The sequence below is a fragment of the Fukomys damarensis genome, unplaced genomic scaffold (assembly GCF_012274545.1).
Source record: "Fukomys damarensis isolate Sample0158 unplaced genomic scaffold, DMR_v1.0_HiC HiC_scaffold_33, whole genome shotgun sequence".
Lineage (NCBI taxonomy): Eukaryota > Metazoa > Chordata > Mammalia > Rodentia > Bathyergidae > Fukomys > Fukomys damarensis.
In genome coordinates, this window is record NW_022900945.1 from 40,209,704 (window position 1) to 40,225,369 (window position 15,666).

Consider the following 15,666-nt stretch of genomic DNA (forward strand, 5'->3'; position numbering starts at 1 on the left):
GACCCAAGGAGCAAACCAAGTCCAGCAAATCCATGCATTAGGAGTCTGCACATGCATAAGCACCACTTTTCCTGGCACAGAATTAGGCTTTAGGTTTTTGTGTTACCTCATTTGAGGATGAAGAGAATGTGGATGCCAAGTCATCCGGGATGGTTGGAGAATTCACAGGAAGAGAGAGAATTGAAGTATATTTGCTTTCATCAGTTTTCTCTTTAACATCTTCAAGTAGCATCTCCAACTTGAAGATTTCACCTTCTACTTCTCTGAGTAAACATAAACAAACAGGGATCTTCTGGGCTATATAGTTAGCATTCTAACTAGTGGCAACAGTTCTTGCATATAGTACTGATCTGTATTAGTAATGTGGCTTGTCTTCAAACGGGAATTGCCTGACTGGCATCCTGTTTACAATCCAAAGTCCTGGGCTCTAGTCCCCATTTGCTGCCCAGTAGCTGAGCATCCCTTGGTGAATCACTTGTCTTTCTGGTTCTTCAACTATACCCAGGGGATAACAATACCTTGCTTATCTAGATCCAACGATGGTCCCTTATAGTTCTAAGAGCTGTGACTTCATGGAAACAATTGTTATGCAAATTTTGAAAGAGGGCTGATTTAAAATATATGAATAATAATTAACAAGCTTAGTAGGTGAAAAGTACATGTGTATATGAACATATTTCACCCAACACTCATCAAAAGAAGTTCCAATTAAATAGGAAATAAAATGGAAATCAGTGATAATTTACAATTGAATAGTAAGTAGGAAGCAATATATGAAAACCAAAATAATGCAATTAAACCAGTACTTGGGAAAACCTTCTCTTTCTCCCTTTTTAAGAAGAGATAAGATTTTATTATGTTGACCAGACTGCCCCGAACTCCTGGGCTCAAGTGATCAAATGCCTCAATTTCCTAGCAGCGGGACTACAAGCCTGTGTTACTGCTTCCAGCTTAATTGAGGTTCTGTTTGTTCTTTGGTGCCAGACGTGGAATCCAGGGCCTTGAGCATGAAAAGCATGCTCTCTACTGCTGAGCAACAGCCCAGCTTTATAGTCTTTAAAAAAAAAAAAGATGTTATCAAGGAGAAAAGTTCAAAAATCAATAAACTAGCCAGGAACATGCCTGTAATCCCAGCACTAGGGAGACTGAGGTAGGAGGATCGCTGTGAGTTCGAGACCAGCCTGGGCTACACAGGTCAGTCTCAACTACGTAGTGAGAGCCTGTCTCAAAAAACCAAAATAAATAAATAAATAAATAAATAAATAAAATCAATAAACTAAATATTCACAACTAGAAGGCAGGAAAAAGGAGTACTATATAAAATAAATCTAGGAAAATGGAGACATGGAGACGTTTATAAAAATTTCCTGACCCATTCTATACTTCCATATTAGGGTATTTATTAATATTTATACTATATTAATAGGTCACAGTGGCAAAACTATATTTCTAAATCTCATTGGATTTAACATTTTCCTGGGTCAGGGATTTAGCTCAGTGGTTCCGGTGCCTGCTTTGCAAGTGCAAGGACTCAAGTTCGATCCCTGGTACCAGAAAAACAAACAAACAAACAAAAATACACTTCACTTCCTGATTTAACATTTCCCTAAATTAAATAGTAGCAACCACCCCAATTCTAGAAAGCTAGAAATGAAAGGAAATGTTCTCAGTGAAGTTCATCTACTTGAACCTACAGTGATCAGCATGCCTTGGAGAATTCCTATTACTGTTAGGAACATGAGAAGAATCCACACTTTCACTAGTTATTTACCGAGTATTGTTCTGGCAAACCTAGCCAATGAAATAAAGCAATAAGAGATGCCTAAGTATTCAGAGAGGAAAACCCCCATCATTATTTTTAGATGCAATCATTGTCATACCTAAAAACTAAGACAATCGGGGCCAGAAATTTAGCTCAGTGGTTCTGCCACCTGGCTTGCAAGCACATGGTCCCGAGTTCGATCCCCGGTACCAAAACAATAACAACAAAACTGAGACAATTAAGTGAAAATCAACAAAATGCTAAGAATAATACTGTATAAGGTAGCCCATAGAGGTCAAATACACTTTTCTACATTTCCTAGAGAAATCATCTATATCAATTAGAGAAAATATCTATTAATAACATTCAGAAAAGCTGTAAAATAATTAGGAATAAACTTAACAAATATACAAAATTTATATGAAGAGAATACAGTGCTGGATGGGGACAATTACTGTAAAGATCCTAACTTTTCCCAGCATAATTTGTAAACTCAATACAATTCTAAATAAAAATATTCATGGAAGTTTATTCCATGATAGGCTGACGACAAAATTTCTTAGTGAAAAGAGCATTGCAAGGGTAGTAAAAGAAAATGAATAAACATTTCAAAATAGAAACTGTAGTAATTTAAAAGTATGTGGTTAGTGTAGAAATAAAAACAGGTCAGGCTGGGGATTTAGCTCAGTGGTTCCAGTGCCTGCCTCACAAGCACAAGGTCCGGAGTTCAATCCCCGGTACAAAAAAAAAAAAAAAAGAAAGAAAGAAAAGAAATAGAAACAAGTCAGTGAGATAGCGTAGACCCAGTCCCACCTACCCATGGAGGTTTTGTATCTGATAGAAGCTCTTTTTCAACTAGTGGAGAAAGACTGCCTTAATCCATAAGTGGCAAGACAGAAACACCAAAATCATAGTTGAAGGAAGTATTGGAAAACATATTATAATCTTGCAGGCAGATGAGAGTGTAGCAGAGAACAAGGAGTGACTAATAATTTAAGAAGTGAAATAATGGAATAAGACCTGCAGGTAGGCAAAAGGGAGGGCTTCAAGGACATGGATGGTGAGGCTGGAGGAGGAATGAAGGAAGAAAAAGTTAAAAACATGGAGATTTAGAGATGGAGAAGACATTTTAAGGGAATGTTTTATCTTTTCTATGTAGCAGAAGATAAGACTGTATACTGAAAGTAACAGAGAGAAGAAAATAGTTGTTGGGTAAGCAAGATGCATGATATACAAACCACTATTTTTGCATAGTGTGTGTGTGTGTGTGTGTGTGTGTGTGTGTGTGTGTTGCTAGAGACTGAGCCCAGGCTAGGCAAAGACTCTGCTTCTGAGCTATACCGCCATATTACCTTTCTTACCTTTTTTTTTTTTTTGGTACCGGGGATTGAACTCAGGACCTTACACTTGGGAGGCAGGTGGCGGAACCACTGAGCTAAATCCCCAGCACCACTCCCCATATTACCTTTTAAACATAATAATAAGAAAATTTTAATAAGAGCATAGCAACTGATAGAGACAAGTGATTTATTCAATAAATTTGTAGAACTCTTGCCCCTACATAAAGCCATCTATGTTGGCCTTTGAACTAAACATTTAGAAGGCTCCTGTACTTCAGGGCCCAAGGGTCCTGTGAGATTTGTGCCATTTGCCAAGTTAGCCTATGTGGAAATGAGACCAGTCGAGCTGATGAGCCTTTGCTTGTCCTGAGGTGGCTTTAAGTGAGTTTTGGGAGAGGCTGGGTCCTCCCTTTCCCCAGTGTTGAAAACTTCTCCCGTATATGGGATATAATTGCAGTTAAAACCCTTTTGATTTATACTCATGCCAAGCAGTGTGGTTTTAACTAGGATATAAATAAAGAAGTATTGCATAACTTTGGTTTCAATGTGCTCAGAGGCCTGTCTTTAAAATGATGGTGCAAAGAAAAGATTCTTTGGAAAATAAATAACACTCATTTTATTGATTAACAAAAAAAAAAAAGGCAGAAGAGTATGAAGATCTCATTTTCTCAGGGTGCAGTTGGGAGGATAAGCTTTGGGGGGAAATCAGTATTAAAACCTCATCCCTGATATCTGATTACTCAGTATTAAAATAAAACAGAGATTCTATTCATTTTGGAAAAGTAAAATTGTATCCCAAGAAAAAAGCACCTCAGGGTGCTAGTTGTGAAACAAAAATCATTAAAACATTTTGGCATCAAGAGCGATTTGTGCTAAAATGCTATGAGTAGAAAGAGCTGAACTTAACAAATAAGTCTACTCACTGGATTCTTTTAATTCATACCAAAAATGTAAATGGAAGCCATCTTAGCCTGGACTTCTGGAATGCATCTTAAAACTCTTTAGAGTGGAGAGAGAGGAGAATGATTCCGTAAAAATGATGAGTTGGAAACTTAGAGTTCTAATGTTCTAATGTGAATAAATTTGGGAATCGTTTAACTTTAAGCTTTAACCTTTTTCCCTTACTAGGATTTGTGGGTGGGTGGTTCCTCATACAGCACAAATTAGCTTTACAATGATCCCCTCCTGCTTACTATCTTTCGGAATTGCCAAATAGATGGCAGAAGAGAACAGAAAGGGATAGTAAAAGCAGGAGTGAAGAGAAATGAAAGAGGAGAGAAATAAGGAGAGTAGAAGAGGTGCTCATCGATTACCATGTGAGCTTTCTAGGGCTTTCTAGTGTTCTTCCGTGCCTCAGAGCCAACTAAAATAGCACCCAACAAAAGGCAAAATGGAGGCATAGTACCTCCGTCCCAGGAGATGGCTGTTCCATTTGGCTCAGTTCCCAGCACACAGCACCCTACATACACTAGATTCCATGCTACTTGTAGCCAGAGGTGGCGCTTTTTGCATTGATGACACAGATTTTGCTGAGCCTACACCAAAGCCTAAACCAGAAGCTACTTCAGAATCCCACCTGCAAGAGGTCACCTTTGACCCTTCTACTTTCCACAGCTCATTTAAACCTGACCTTTCTGGATCGAAGTCACCAACAGCTGGGGGTTCATGCTTATGGATTTGCTGCTGCAAGGCCAGGTGCATCCCCTTGGTGGCCAGAAAGTCCCCTCCAGCACTTGGAGATGTCCCTGCAGTTGCTCCAGCACCTGTGGCAGTTAAGTCACTGGAATCATTCACAGTAAGCCTGTGCGTGGAGTTGTTTTCCCAAAGCACAGCTACAGGTGCACCCTACAGTAGTGTCCAACTTCCTCACAGCGTTGTTTTTGTGTCTGACATTTAAAACATAGACAACCCAAGAGTCATCTCGACACCCACAACACCCTCACAGCCCGCCGCTGAAAGGTACAGTTACTCCTTATTTCTCATTGGGAACCCACTCAGAGGCCTCTGACCTTCCCAGGCGGGATGTTCATAGTCCTGTATATTTGCCAAGTGCTTTCCCATTCCTTATTAAGTCATCAATGTCGAAAATTTTGCAACACAGACAACATAAAGGAGGACATTGGAGCTCTGAAAAGTACAGCTGAAGCTGCATAGTTCTTAAAAAGTAACAGAAGTCAGAGAGCCTGGGTTTGAGTCCAGGCAGCCGGATTGAGAGATCAGGGAGGGACAGCGAGAAGATTTTGCCTGAGCAGCAAAGGGTCTTCTAGCGGCAGCACATGTAGGCTCGTGCAGATGAATGGCTAAACCATGCTGCTGTAGGTCTTAAAGACGCAGAGGTTTCAGCTCTACATCCCAGACCCTAAACTATCCCCGAGCCCTACCTATGTCTGCCCTGGTCCAGAAGTAAGAGATACAAAACTTGTGTCAGGCACTGTCCCTGGTCTAAAGGGTTTTATTTATCTAAAGAAACGGCTGTAGATTGGACTACTGTGGCAAGCACAATGGAAAGACTTACAAGATGCCCCGAAGGTCCACACCTGGCAGCACTCATGAAAAGGAGCCTAAGGGATGAATTGGAAAGATGATTCCAAGGGCAGAATATAGTACAGTGGGGAAACAAGGCCAGACACAATAGGGTTCAAGTTCAGCGTCTGTCACTTCCTAATTGAATGATTTTAGTCAACTTGAACTTCCTTGTGCTTCAGTTTTTCATATGTAAAATGAATATAACATCTCTCACCTCATATTGTGGACATAAAATGAGATAATTGTACCAGGGGCATAGTGCCAATAATCCTCTGCTTCCAATGGAGTTGCATCCCTATAAAGCCATTGTAAATATATTCTAAGTAGAAATACATTTAATACATCACAGTTTAGCCCAGCCTACCATAAATGTGCTCACAATACTTACATTAGCCTGTGGTTGGGTGAAACACAAAGTCTATTTTATAATAAAGTGCTGAATAGCTCGTGTCATTTGCTGATTGGACACTAGCATACAGTGTTGGTTGGTCACCCCTGCGGTCACGTGGCTGGCTGGGAGCTTTACCTTGCTGCCACTGCCCAGCATCTCAAGACAGTAGTACAGACAAGTCACTAGCCCCAGAAAAGATTAAAAATTCCAGGTACAGTTTCTACACACACGTATTGCTTTTGCATCGTGGTAAATTTGACAAAGTCTTAAGCTGAACCATCATAAACCAAGAACCACTGGTACATACTCAACAGGCAGTAGCTGCTGTTATTATAAATTCTTATTCATAAACGAGTAAACAGGAACTTGGGATCATATGGCTAGAGGCTATAAAAAATAGTGAGTTTGGTGGATATTTCCATTTTTTCCCCATATTTAACCTCCATCTTTCTCATGCTCCAGCCAGAAAGCTGACCCTACATCAATAGCATCAACAGGCTCCTGTCTACCCTGATTTCAGTTGTTTTCAGCCAGTAGTAGACAGCACTGGTGCCCGATGAGATGGGAGTTTTATTTCCCTGACTGCTTCCTTTCCGTGTCATCATGATTGACTATGTCCTCCAACCATGATGCACAGAGCTTGCTAACCACTCCTACAGCCACTGCTGCTCTCTTTAGGGTCCAGGGCCTGCTTTCCCTCTGTTTCTTCAGGCCTGTGGGTCAAACAATCCCTTCCATGAGAAAGATGCTTTCCTATCCACTACTGGTTGCTCACAACTTTGCCCACACTGTTATAAAAGGATACTTTATCAAACTCTCTTCATTCACCTCATGTTAGCCAGACATCTCTTCCCTGCCAAGATCCTGCGTGATGCTGTAAACCTCACAGACAAGGCTGGAGACTCTGGCTTGAGAGATGGGGAAAATAGGATAAATCCCAGTTAAAACAAGGACTTGGGGGACTTGGAGAAGACTAACAAGTTAGAGAAGCGATGTCAGTGTTGGACAAGGAGAATCACAGTGAGAGCAGGATGTCTGACTGAAGATACAGACACTGAGAGCTACAGATGAAAAGCTGGGACTGATTGTTTAGGAATTGGTAGCATGAACATGTCAGTTAAAGCCATGAGAAAGAATTAGGTGTCTAGAGGAAAGGAGATAAGAAGAAAAGAAAAAAAAGGCCAATCATGAATTCTAATTTAGGATCTTGGAATTTAAGGCATATATCAGAAGATGGGGCACACTTTTCTAGAGTAAGTGTATTGCATTTAGTTCTTATAACAGCTCTGAGATGGAAGACATGCGTCCACAGGTCTAAGATTGTGTAACACTTGGGTGTCTGTGTCCCATCATGCTGTACTGATCCAGCTGAGAAGGTAGTTTTAGTCTTGTCTGATCTTTCTCTAACAGTGGGTCTGGAACACTCTGACCACAGGCTGACACTGTCAGGAGCCCCTTTACGGTCCTCATTCCTAACAGGAATCTCCATTTACCCTCTAACGTGAGGAAGAAACTTCCTGAATGGAGGCCTCTGAAGGCTAGCACCTTAAACCAGTTGTCCTCTGCTTGGTCCTTTAAATTCTACATTCTTCTGGTTCCCCAAATCTCTGCTTTTGAGAGATCTTTATTTATTATTTATTTCTTAGTCCCTGCAAGCTGCCATCCAGATATGCTATCTCTTGAAAGTAAGTTTGGCAGGGAACCTTATGACCTTTTGGTTGCCAAATCCAAGCTCATCTTATTTTCCTTCCTTCCTTGAACGTTTGATGGCGTGGCCCACATGCCCCTTCTAGAAGTCCTCTTTTCTCTCAGTTTCAGCAATAGCTTTGCTCCTTTGAGTCTGCTTCTGACCTTTTGGATCCTTCCTCTTGGGTCTCCTTTGTGGGCCTCTCTTCTTTCCCCTTCCCTTTGGTTGCTGTTGTCAGTGATTTTGTCCTTGACTCTGAGACTGTTTCATCTGGGAAATCTCATCACCGCACAACGTCAAACCAAATCAGCATTTCAAGGACAAATCAACATTTATGGCCTAAATACCTCTGAGGCCCAGACGCATGTTCTGTCAGCTGGACCTCCACACTGCAATGGCCTCTGGAGGCCCCCAAACTCAAAGTGCCCCAAAACTAGACTTTATGTCTTGTCCCCCATTTGTGTTTCTGATATGGATTCTCCACTTTTATTCCTAACATGGTTAGGAAATTTGGAACTCATACAGCTCCCCGCTTTCATACTTTTATCCCTTCCAGTCCATCACTACTTCAAACCCAGAGACTTTTCTCAGCAGCATTGGTTCAGGCTTTGCTGACTTGTGCTGGATTACGGCTCAGTCTCCCTAAGTCATGCTCTCATGATGCTTGTCATCTCTCTGCTTTAAATCCTTCAATGTTCCTTCCCATTGTCCAGACTCAGGATAAAATCTAAGCTCCTTAGTATGCCTTTTCTGATGTGGTTCTCATCCACTTCTCCAGTTTTCCCCCTTACAGGTACTCTGAGCTCCATCTGGTAAACTACAGGGCCACACAGAACCTCACACTGGGAGCATTTCTGGCCCCTCTGTGCCTATTGCTTCCTTTTTCTGGAGGACTGCTTTTCCCATTATTCTGCCAAGCTTACCTACCCCTTTTCTTCCAGCAAGGCCCAAGTCACAAGTCCCTTCCAGGAAGCCTTTGAAACCATTCCCTCAAAGGCAAGAGCATTGCCTCTTGCAGCCATCATGAGCATCATCTATGACATTTCTCAAGCTACCTTTTAGTTATTTGCTGAACAACCTGTTGTTCCTGGACTATAAGCCACTTTAAAAGGAAATGCTTGCTCATCTCCAAATCTCCAGTTCCTGGGAGATAGAAAGTGCATCCGAAATATTTGTGGAATGAATGAATGAGCAAACGATTCAATTAATATGACACACGTAAGTGAATAATCAATTGTGTCCTTTAGTATCGGAGTTTGCCTGGGTTCCGTCCCTACTCTGGGATATCTGCAGCATAGACTGCCCTGACCCTTGCTCATGCCTGCATCAAGACTCTGGCCACCAGCCTTAGTGTTGACTCAGTGACCCAAAATACACCTTCTGTCCATTTTTAGTTATTCCAGTCTCAGCCTTTCCCCTCATTGCTCCTCTTCCTCTTCTCATGACCATAGCACTGATAACAGGGCCGTCACAGTGACAGCATAATTCAGCAATCTGATTAAAGGCAGCAACAAGCAAAGAGTGAAAGTGAAAGACTTTAACTTGAAAAGCACTGCTTTGAGTATTTTAAACGTTTTCCAAGTCTTACCTATTGAGCCACCACAATTTTTATGACCTACAGGAACAGATCATCCTTTACAACAGGTCTTTTCTAGAATGTGGCATGGTCTCACATTTGTTATGAGGTGACTAATAAGGTAACAGATCCCCTGAGAAAGAGTGCCAGATGCATTCAGAAACATAATTCTAAGCATTTGTAGTCCCAGAAAAAACATAGTTTAATTTTGGGGGGGGCACAGGGGATTAAAGGGTCTTTGTGCTTGCAAGGCAGGCAGCAGAACCACTTAGATAAATACCCAGCCATTTTTTTTTTTTTTTTTTTTTTTGAGACAGGGTCTCACTATGTAGTTGAGACTGACCTGGAACTCACTATGCAGCCCAGGCTTGTCTCAAACTCACAGCGATCCTCCTGCCTCAGCCTCCCAATTGCTGGGATTACAGGTGTGTGCCACCATGCCTGGCACATAGTTTAATCTTTAGCCAGACATTTCCCACCAGGGCCAGGGATTTAGCTCAGTGGTTCCACCACCTGCCTCACAAACACAAGGTCCCAAGTTCAATTCCTGCATAAAAAAAAAAAACCTGCCTCACAAACATTTCCCACCATTGTAGAAAAAACAGGGTGCTATGAAGTTATTTATATTTACCCATGTCAAATTCTCTAAAAAAGATTTTTAAAACTAGATAAAATTCATTACCAGCTGTCTGTCTTGCAAATGGCAGAGAGAGTCCTGTTGTATTCTTTTGGAAAATTCTTGTACCTGCAGTGAAAAGATGTAGTATTTTATTAGTGGTATAGTCTCTGGTGTTTACATTTACGGGTAGTTACTTCTAATGTCTAGAATGAGTTTTCAATGTGTTACCTTGGTCTTCAGTTGCTCAGTTTGTTCTTTTAATTTCTGACACATCTGTTTCCCTTGGCATATCTTTTGAAATATGGAAGAAGAACTCGAGGAAAGATCTTTCTGAGAGGCTGATGTTAACTTCAGAAGACTTGTCTCTGATTCTAATCCTATACGAGAAAGAGTAAGCTCTGCCTACTGTTCATGTTAACTTGCCACAGTTTTGTTAAGTAGCTAAGACAGAAGACTGCGGCAGTCACCACCTTTTCCAAAATTTTTTTTAAAGTTTTAAAATTATCTAAATCAAAGAAGTTTTAAAGCATCAGTACCTGTGAGAAGTTCTTGATGGATGTGTACTGCAGACTCCATCTGCACAATTAGATAAGAAAACATTACTGCTGAGATTGGGCAATGGCACCATTATTCAGAATGCCTCGATGTGTTCTGGGCATCACAGAGGCACCCGAGTGCTGTGGTCAAGAGCTGGGACTGTGATACTGAGGCTGAATTCCACTCTGACACTTATTTGCTAGGTAACCCAGGCAATTACCTCATTATTGTCAGCCTTAGATTTTTTTCATAATAAAATGAGGGTAGTACAGAATCTACCTCATGGGATTGCTATGAGGAATAAATGTTGAATATTTGCCATCATATCAGGCATGTGGTAAGTAGTCAGCAATAAGTAGCTGTCGTTAGGATCGTGCTTGATACCAGTATGTGGATTATGCAAACATTTCTACTAAAACTAGACCAGAAGCTGAATGAGGGCTTTATGGATCTTGTCACTAGCTATGTTGCTAGTGTTTTCACTAACACCATTATTCTAGGAATAATATAATATGCATTAAATTCTAAAGTGTGCATCGAGATAATGATTGCTTTCGCTCACCACAGGCTAACTGTACGGGTTTCAATCCCAGAGTGACTCACCTGGTGGTTCTTCCATTGTTCCCAACACATAAATCTCAGAAACATGCCTGAGAGCTGAATGGCAGTGGCCAAATAGACTTGTCATGAGTTTCTCCAGTATGGGATGAGTATAGAACTATGGGATCCAGTCTCCAAGTCGAACGGACAAGGATTGGAAAATATCAAATGCCTGATCTCAGACTCCAATTGCCACAGGGGATGGGCCTGATATCCATTCTGCTCCTACTAACCAGAGTCCTGAGCATAGAGCACAATGCACACATGCTCTCCGGTAAGCAGAACAAGGAAGCTGAGACTTCCCAATACCATAGGGATGTAGGTATCTCCAAGACTTAGAGAAGCAGCCTAGTCACGGCCATGTGGCTGGCTGGTCCCATGGGTGTGTGTTGCGGGGGATGGGGCTCCAGCTGAAATTCGCCGGTGTGACCAGTTGAAGGAGAAAGAGGTTGAATAACAAGGGATGGAAATAGAAATAGGCAGACATTGTTGTTGCATCCAGGATGCCCTGTGTATAAGGCTTGAAAGAACAACAATACAATTCTGGCAAAGCACCGAACAACTGGAAAGTAACACTGATGATCACGGTGACTCTACCTTACTGTTGAGTATCCATCAGTGAGAGCCTGAGTCTCAGCCAGGTTTGAAATAGATTGTCAAAGAGCTTAGTTCAACTCAGTTCAGTAATTAAAGGAATAATGTACACAAGGCATCAAGGCCCAACGTCTAGGGGAGGTTAGGCAATGGAAAGATGAAGACAAGTTTGCCAGCCTCCAGAGGCTTTGAATCCAGTAGGAGAAACAAGTACCTCTAGATTATTAACTACCCAAAGCAAGCTGAGATAAATGCCCTGACAAAAGTACCAAACAAGCAAGGGTGGAAAAGACTGACGTAGTCGCATAGTCTGAGGGGAATTGAAAGATGGTGTGAGAATGAGCAGGTCTTTGATGAGTCCAGATGGGATTTTCATACAAGGAAAGAAGAGGTGAGAGGGTTCAGGGCCTGAGAAGAGGTTCCAGATCAGCCAGATAACTGTGGATGACTCCCGGAGGAGATGCTGAGTTTAGACGGCTACATAAAATTTAAAAGAATAAATGAGGAGACCCAAATTCCAGCTTGAGGAATTTAGATTTATCCCTTTAGGTTTTTTTTTTTTTTTTTTTTTTGAGACAGGGTCTCACTATGTAGTTGAGACTGTCCTGGAACTCACTATGCAGCCCAGGCTGGTCTCGAACTCACAGTGATCCTCCTGCCTCAGCCTCCTGAGTGCTGGGATTACAGGTGTGCGCCACCATGCCCAGCTTCCCTTTAGGTATTTTTGTGAGTGCAGTTTCTAATTTTTCTCAGGAAAACATCACTGAGGTTCTGAGAGGCTGTTACCCCCGCCCACTCCCGTTGGTCTAGAAAAGTGGTGGCAAACCTATCGCACACATGCTACAGTGGGCTGTTTGGTATCGATGAAAGCTCTATTAGGTTTGCCATCACTGATCTAGAGGGTCCAAAGGAACCCCAGAGCTAGAACTGTGCTCCACACACCTCCTAAAAAGTCACCTCAACATAGATGAGCAGCGACCTATCCACATTTACAGGAGACTGTTTTTACTTACCTGTATTTGTTGTGAAGTTTCTGTAATTTTCCTTTTCCTCTCCGGGTATTGTTTTTCAACACAATTTGACCTAGACAGGTTTTCTAAAATGTCTTGCACAATTGTTGATTTATTTCTCAGTTTAGGAGAGGAGCTGGCTTGTTTAGCCATTGTAAGAGATTTACTTATTAGGTTATTTTTAGAGATTTTTACTTTAGGAGCAACCTTAGAGAAATCTGGGAGCTGGTAATGAACTTGACCTTGGCCACATTTGAACACATTGCTTAAGCTTCCTTTTTCAGTCAGCTGTTTCTGGGGTTCCTGCCGCTGGCAACTTTTTTGTTTATCACTCAGACCTGTTATTTTTGTTAAATTTTTTGAATTTTCTTGATTTCCAATAGCCACTTGCTCTTCCAAATCAGAAGAACTTGGAGAACAACTGGACTTACTGCTGTTTTCACCATCCCTTTTAGGGTTGAGTTGGTGAAGGGATTCTGGGGTTTTTTCTTTTGACCAAAAGTTCTTAACATAACATGAAGAAACATTTGTAATAATAGCTGCTTCGTCACTGCTATCGGCATGAGAGATCTCTGGGAGAGTTTCGCAATCAATGCTTTGACCTCCTAGAAATTGATCTTTAGAAAGATGATGGAGCAAAATATCAGAAATATTTGACTTCAAAGCATCTCCTTCATCAGCTGGGCTATAAAGAGTCATGAAACATTGTTTCTCTTTATCACCTTTTTTGTCAACAAGGAAATCATTTTCAGTAATTCTTTCCCAAGTCATGGCCACTGCTGGATTTCGGTAGCTCTCATTATGTGGTGCCTTTTCAAGAGGGTCATCTTCTGTTGGAATAACTTGATCTGAGACACCCAGGATGTTATTTTTTGAGGTAAAATTGCCATCATTACACATCTTCATTTGGGAGACAGTGTCATCGTAAGGCAAATCCTCCTGCTGCTTATAAGTTGTATCTTCTGAAAAATCAGTTTCATCCATAATTATCTATCCTGGTACCTCTTGTCCTCTGCCGCCTAGTTTTAGTGTCCTTAATTGTCACATTAGATCTTCTGGTTTTCACTGATAGTCTTCATTTTATGTCCTAATCTATAGGAAATGAGAACACTCTCATTGTTAAATATATTAGAATAATATCTGAAGCTGTGCTTATTTTTATTGGTCTACATGACCAAATCTTTACCATTCTCTCTTCTTTTTTTTGGTACGGGGATTGAACTCAGGTCCTTGTGCTTGCGAGGCAGGCGCCAGAACCACTGAGCTAAATCCCCAGCCTGACCTGTTTTTATTAGCCCATTTTACCATTCTCTCTTAAGAATACTATTTGGGATTTGAAAGCTTGGGTTGGAGGCATAAGATTGTTTGAAGTACGTGGCCATTACCCTTCCACATATCACGAATGGGCCTCTACAACCTGTGCCACTGAAAACAGGCTCAGTTCAAGCATAATCTTTACCTTCTCTTTTCTGATACTTTGAAAAGAGTTTTTTGTTGTTGTTGTTGTTTTTAAGTTTTTTGAGACAGGGTCTCACTATGTAGTTGAGACTGACCTGGAACTCACTATGTAGCCCAGGCTGGTCTCGAACTCACAGTGATCCTCCTGCCTCAGCCTCCCAAGGGCTGAGATTACAGGGGTGCGCCACCACACCCAGCTAAAAAGAGTTTTATTTGGTAGTTTCTTGGCCTTTTGGCTGAGATCAAATGTAAAGAGTTTTATTTTTAACTGACACATAGTAATTGTACATATTGGAGTACGGTGTGATGTTTTGATAAATGTGTATAAAGTAATCAAATAGACTAATTAGCATATTTATCACCCCAGACATTTCATTTTTTTATGGTGAAACAAAATCCTCTCTTCCAGCTCTTTCCCAGCATACAATACACCACTGTTAACCACGGTCAGCCTACTATGGCACATCAGAGGATATTCTTCCTGTCCTAACTTTGTACCCATGACTCTCCCTACCCACTCCAACTTCGGCCTCTGCTAACTACTGCTCTGCTCTCTGCTTGTGTGGAATCAACTTTTTCAGATTCCACAGACGAGTGAGATCATGCAGCACGTGAGTTTGCCTGCCTGGTTTCTTTCACTTCACCTGATGTCCTCCAACTGCTGCTGCACATTCTGCTACTTTTTCATTTGTCCTGGACACTCCGATCCTCTTTCCCTGGTTTTCCCTAGTGTGTCTGAGAAGGACTGGCACAAATATGAGCAAGGGAGGACAAACAGGACTTTTCACCCCTGGAGGCCATACCGCAGCCGCACAGCCCTGTTTTACTGAGGCCTCAGGCAGGAGCCTAGCTGGAGAGGCTCCTTCCCCCGAGCAGCCCTGGCCAGCTGCCGCAGCCTGGACACTGTGGTGGCAGCGGTTCTGAAGCCCCTGAAAATGGCGAGAGCGAAGCCAGACGTAGGAGTCTTTTTTTTTGTTTTAAAGGAAATTTAAAACATCCTTTTGGATATCTCTTTTTGATTTGTGAGCTTTTGAGATGACTACTTAGAGGCAGTAAAACTATCACAAGCTCTAGGTGGAGTGACTGAGGGTCTGTCGCCCTGAACACCAGCCATGCTCTGAGGTCTGCTAGCTTGGGTGGATGCAACCACGGGCTGCCCTCCCCGGGCCCAGCCAGTGATAATGAGGTGAGGGAATGGACCTGAGAGTCCTTCCTTATCCCCATTTGTATGATGCAGGTACTTGTGAGTTATCAGTTAGCCTCAAAAGCTAAAATAATATGTTTGTTGAAAAAAACTGAGCAAAGAAAAAACGAGTAAAAATTAAATGTGGCAAAGGCATCTGTGAAACATTATACAAAAATCATAGTTATAAAGACAACATGCCAGTGTCAGAGAACTCACATTTTTAAAAGCAATTTTATGGGATCCGAAGGGAAGATATAACCACAGGATACTTTAAATCATTTCTGGAGACTGGTGTTTACTATAAATGAAGGAGTCTGTTCTTCATGAACAGAATTACAGGTTGCTCCAACCAAGCTGAAACAGAGCTAGGGAAAATGCTT

The 15,666-nt window shown here is 41.6% G+C and overlaps 1 protein-coding gene across 1 annotated transcript in view; it reads right to left on the minus strand.

Moving 5' to 3' along the window:
• The window catches only part of Aknad1 (AKNA domain containing 1), a 33,130-nt gene that overhangs the window by 16,148 nt on the left and 1,316 nt on the right, over nucleotides 1–15,666 (minus strand). The window contains 7 exon segments of the mRNA XM_010605939.1: nucleotides 107–263; nucleotides 4,733–4,826; nucleotides 4,829–4,865; nucleotides 9,965–10,027; nucleotides 10,130–10,278; nucleotides 10,438–10,477; nucleotides 12,646–13,734. Of these exon segments, the coding sequence (XP_010604241.1) occupies nucleotides 107–263; nucleotides 4,733–4,826; nucleotides 4,829–4,865; nucleotides 9,965–10,027; nucleotides 10,130–10,278; nucleotides 10,438–10,477; nucleotides 12,646–13,626 (1,521 nt within the window). The 5' untranslated portion in view covers nucleotides 13,627–13,734.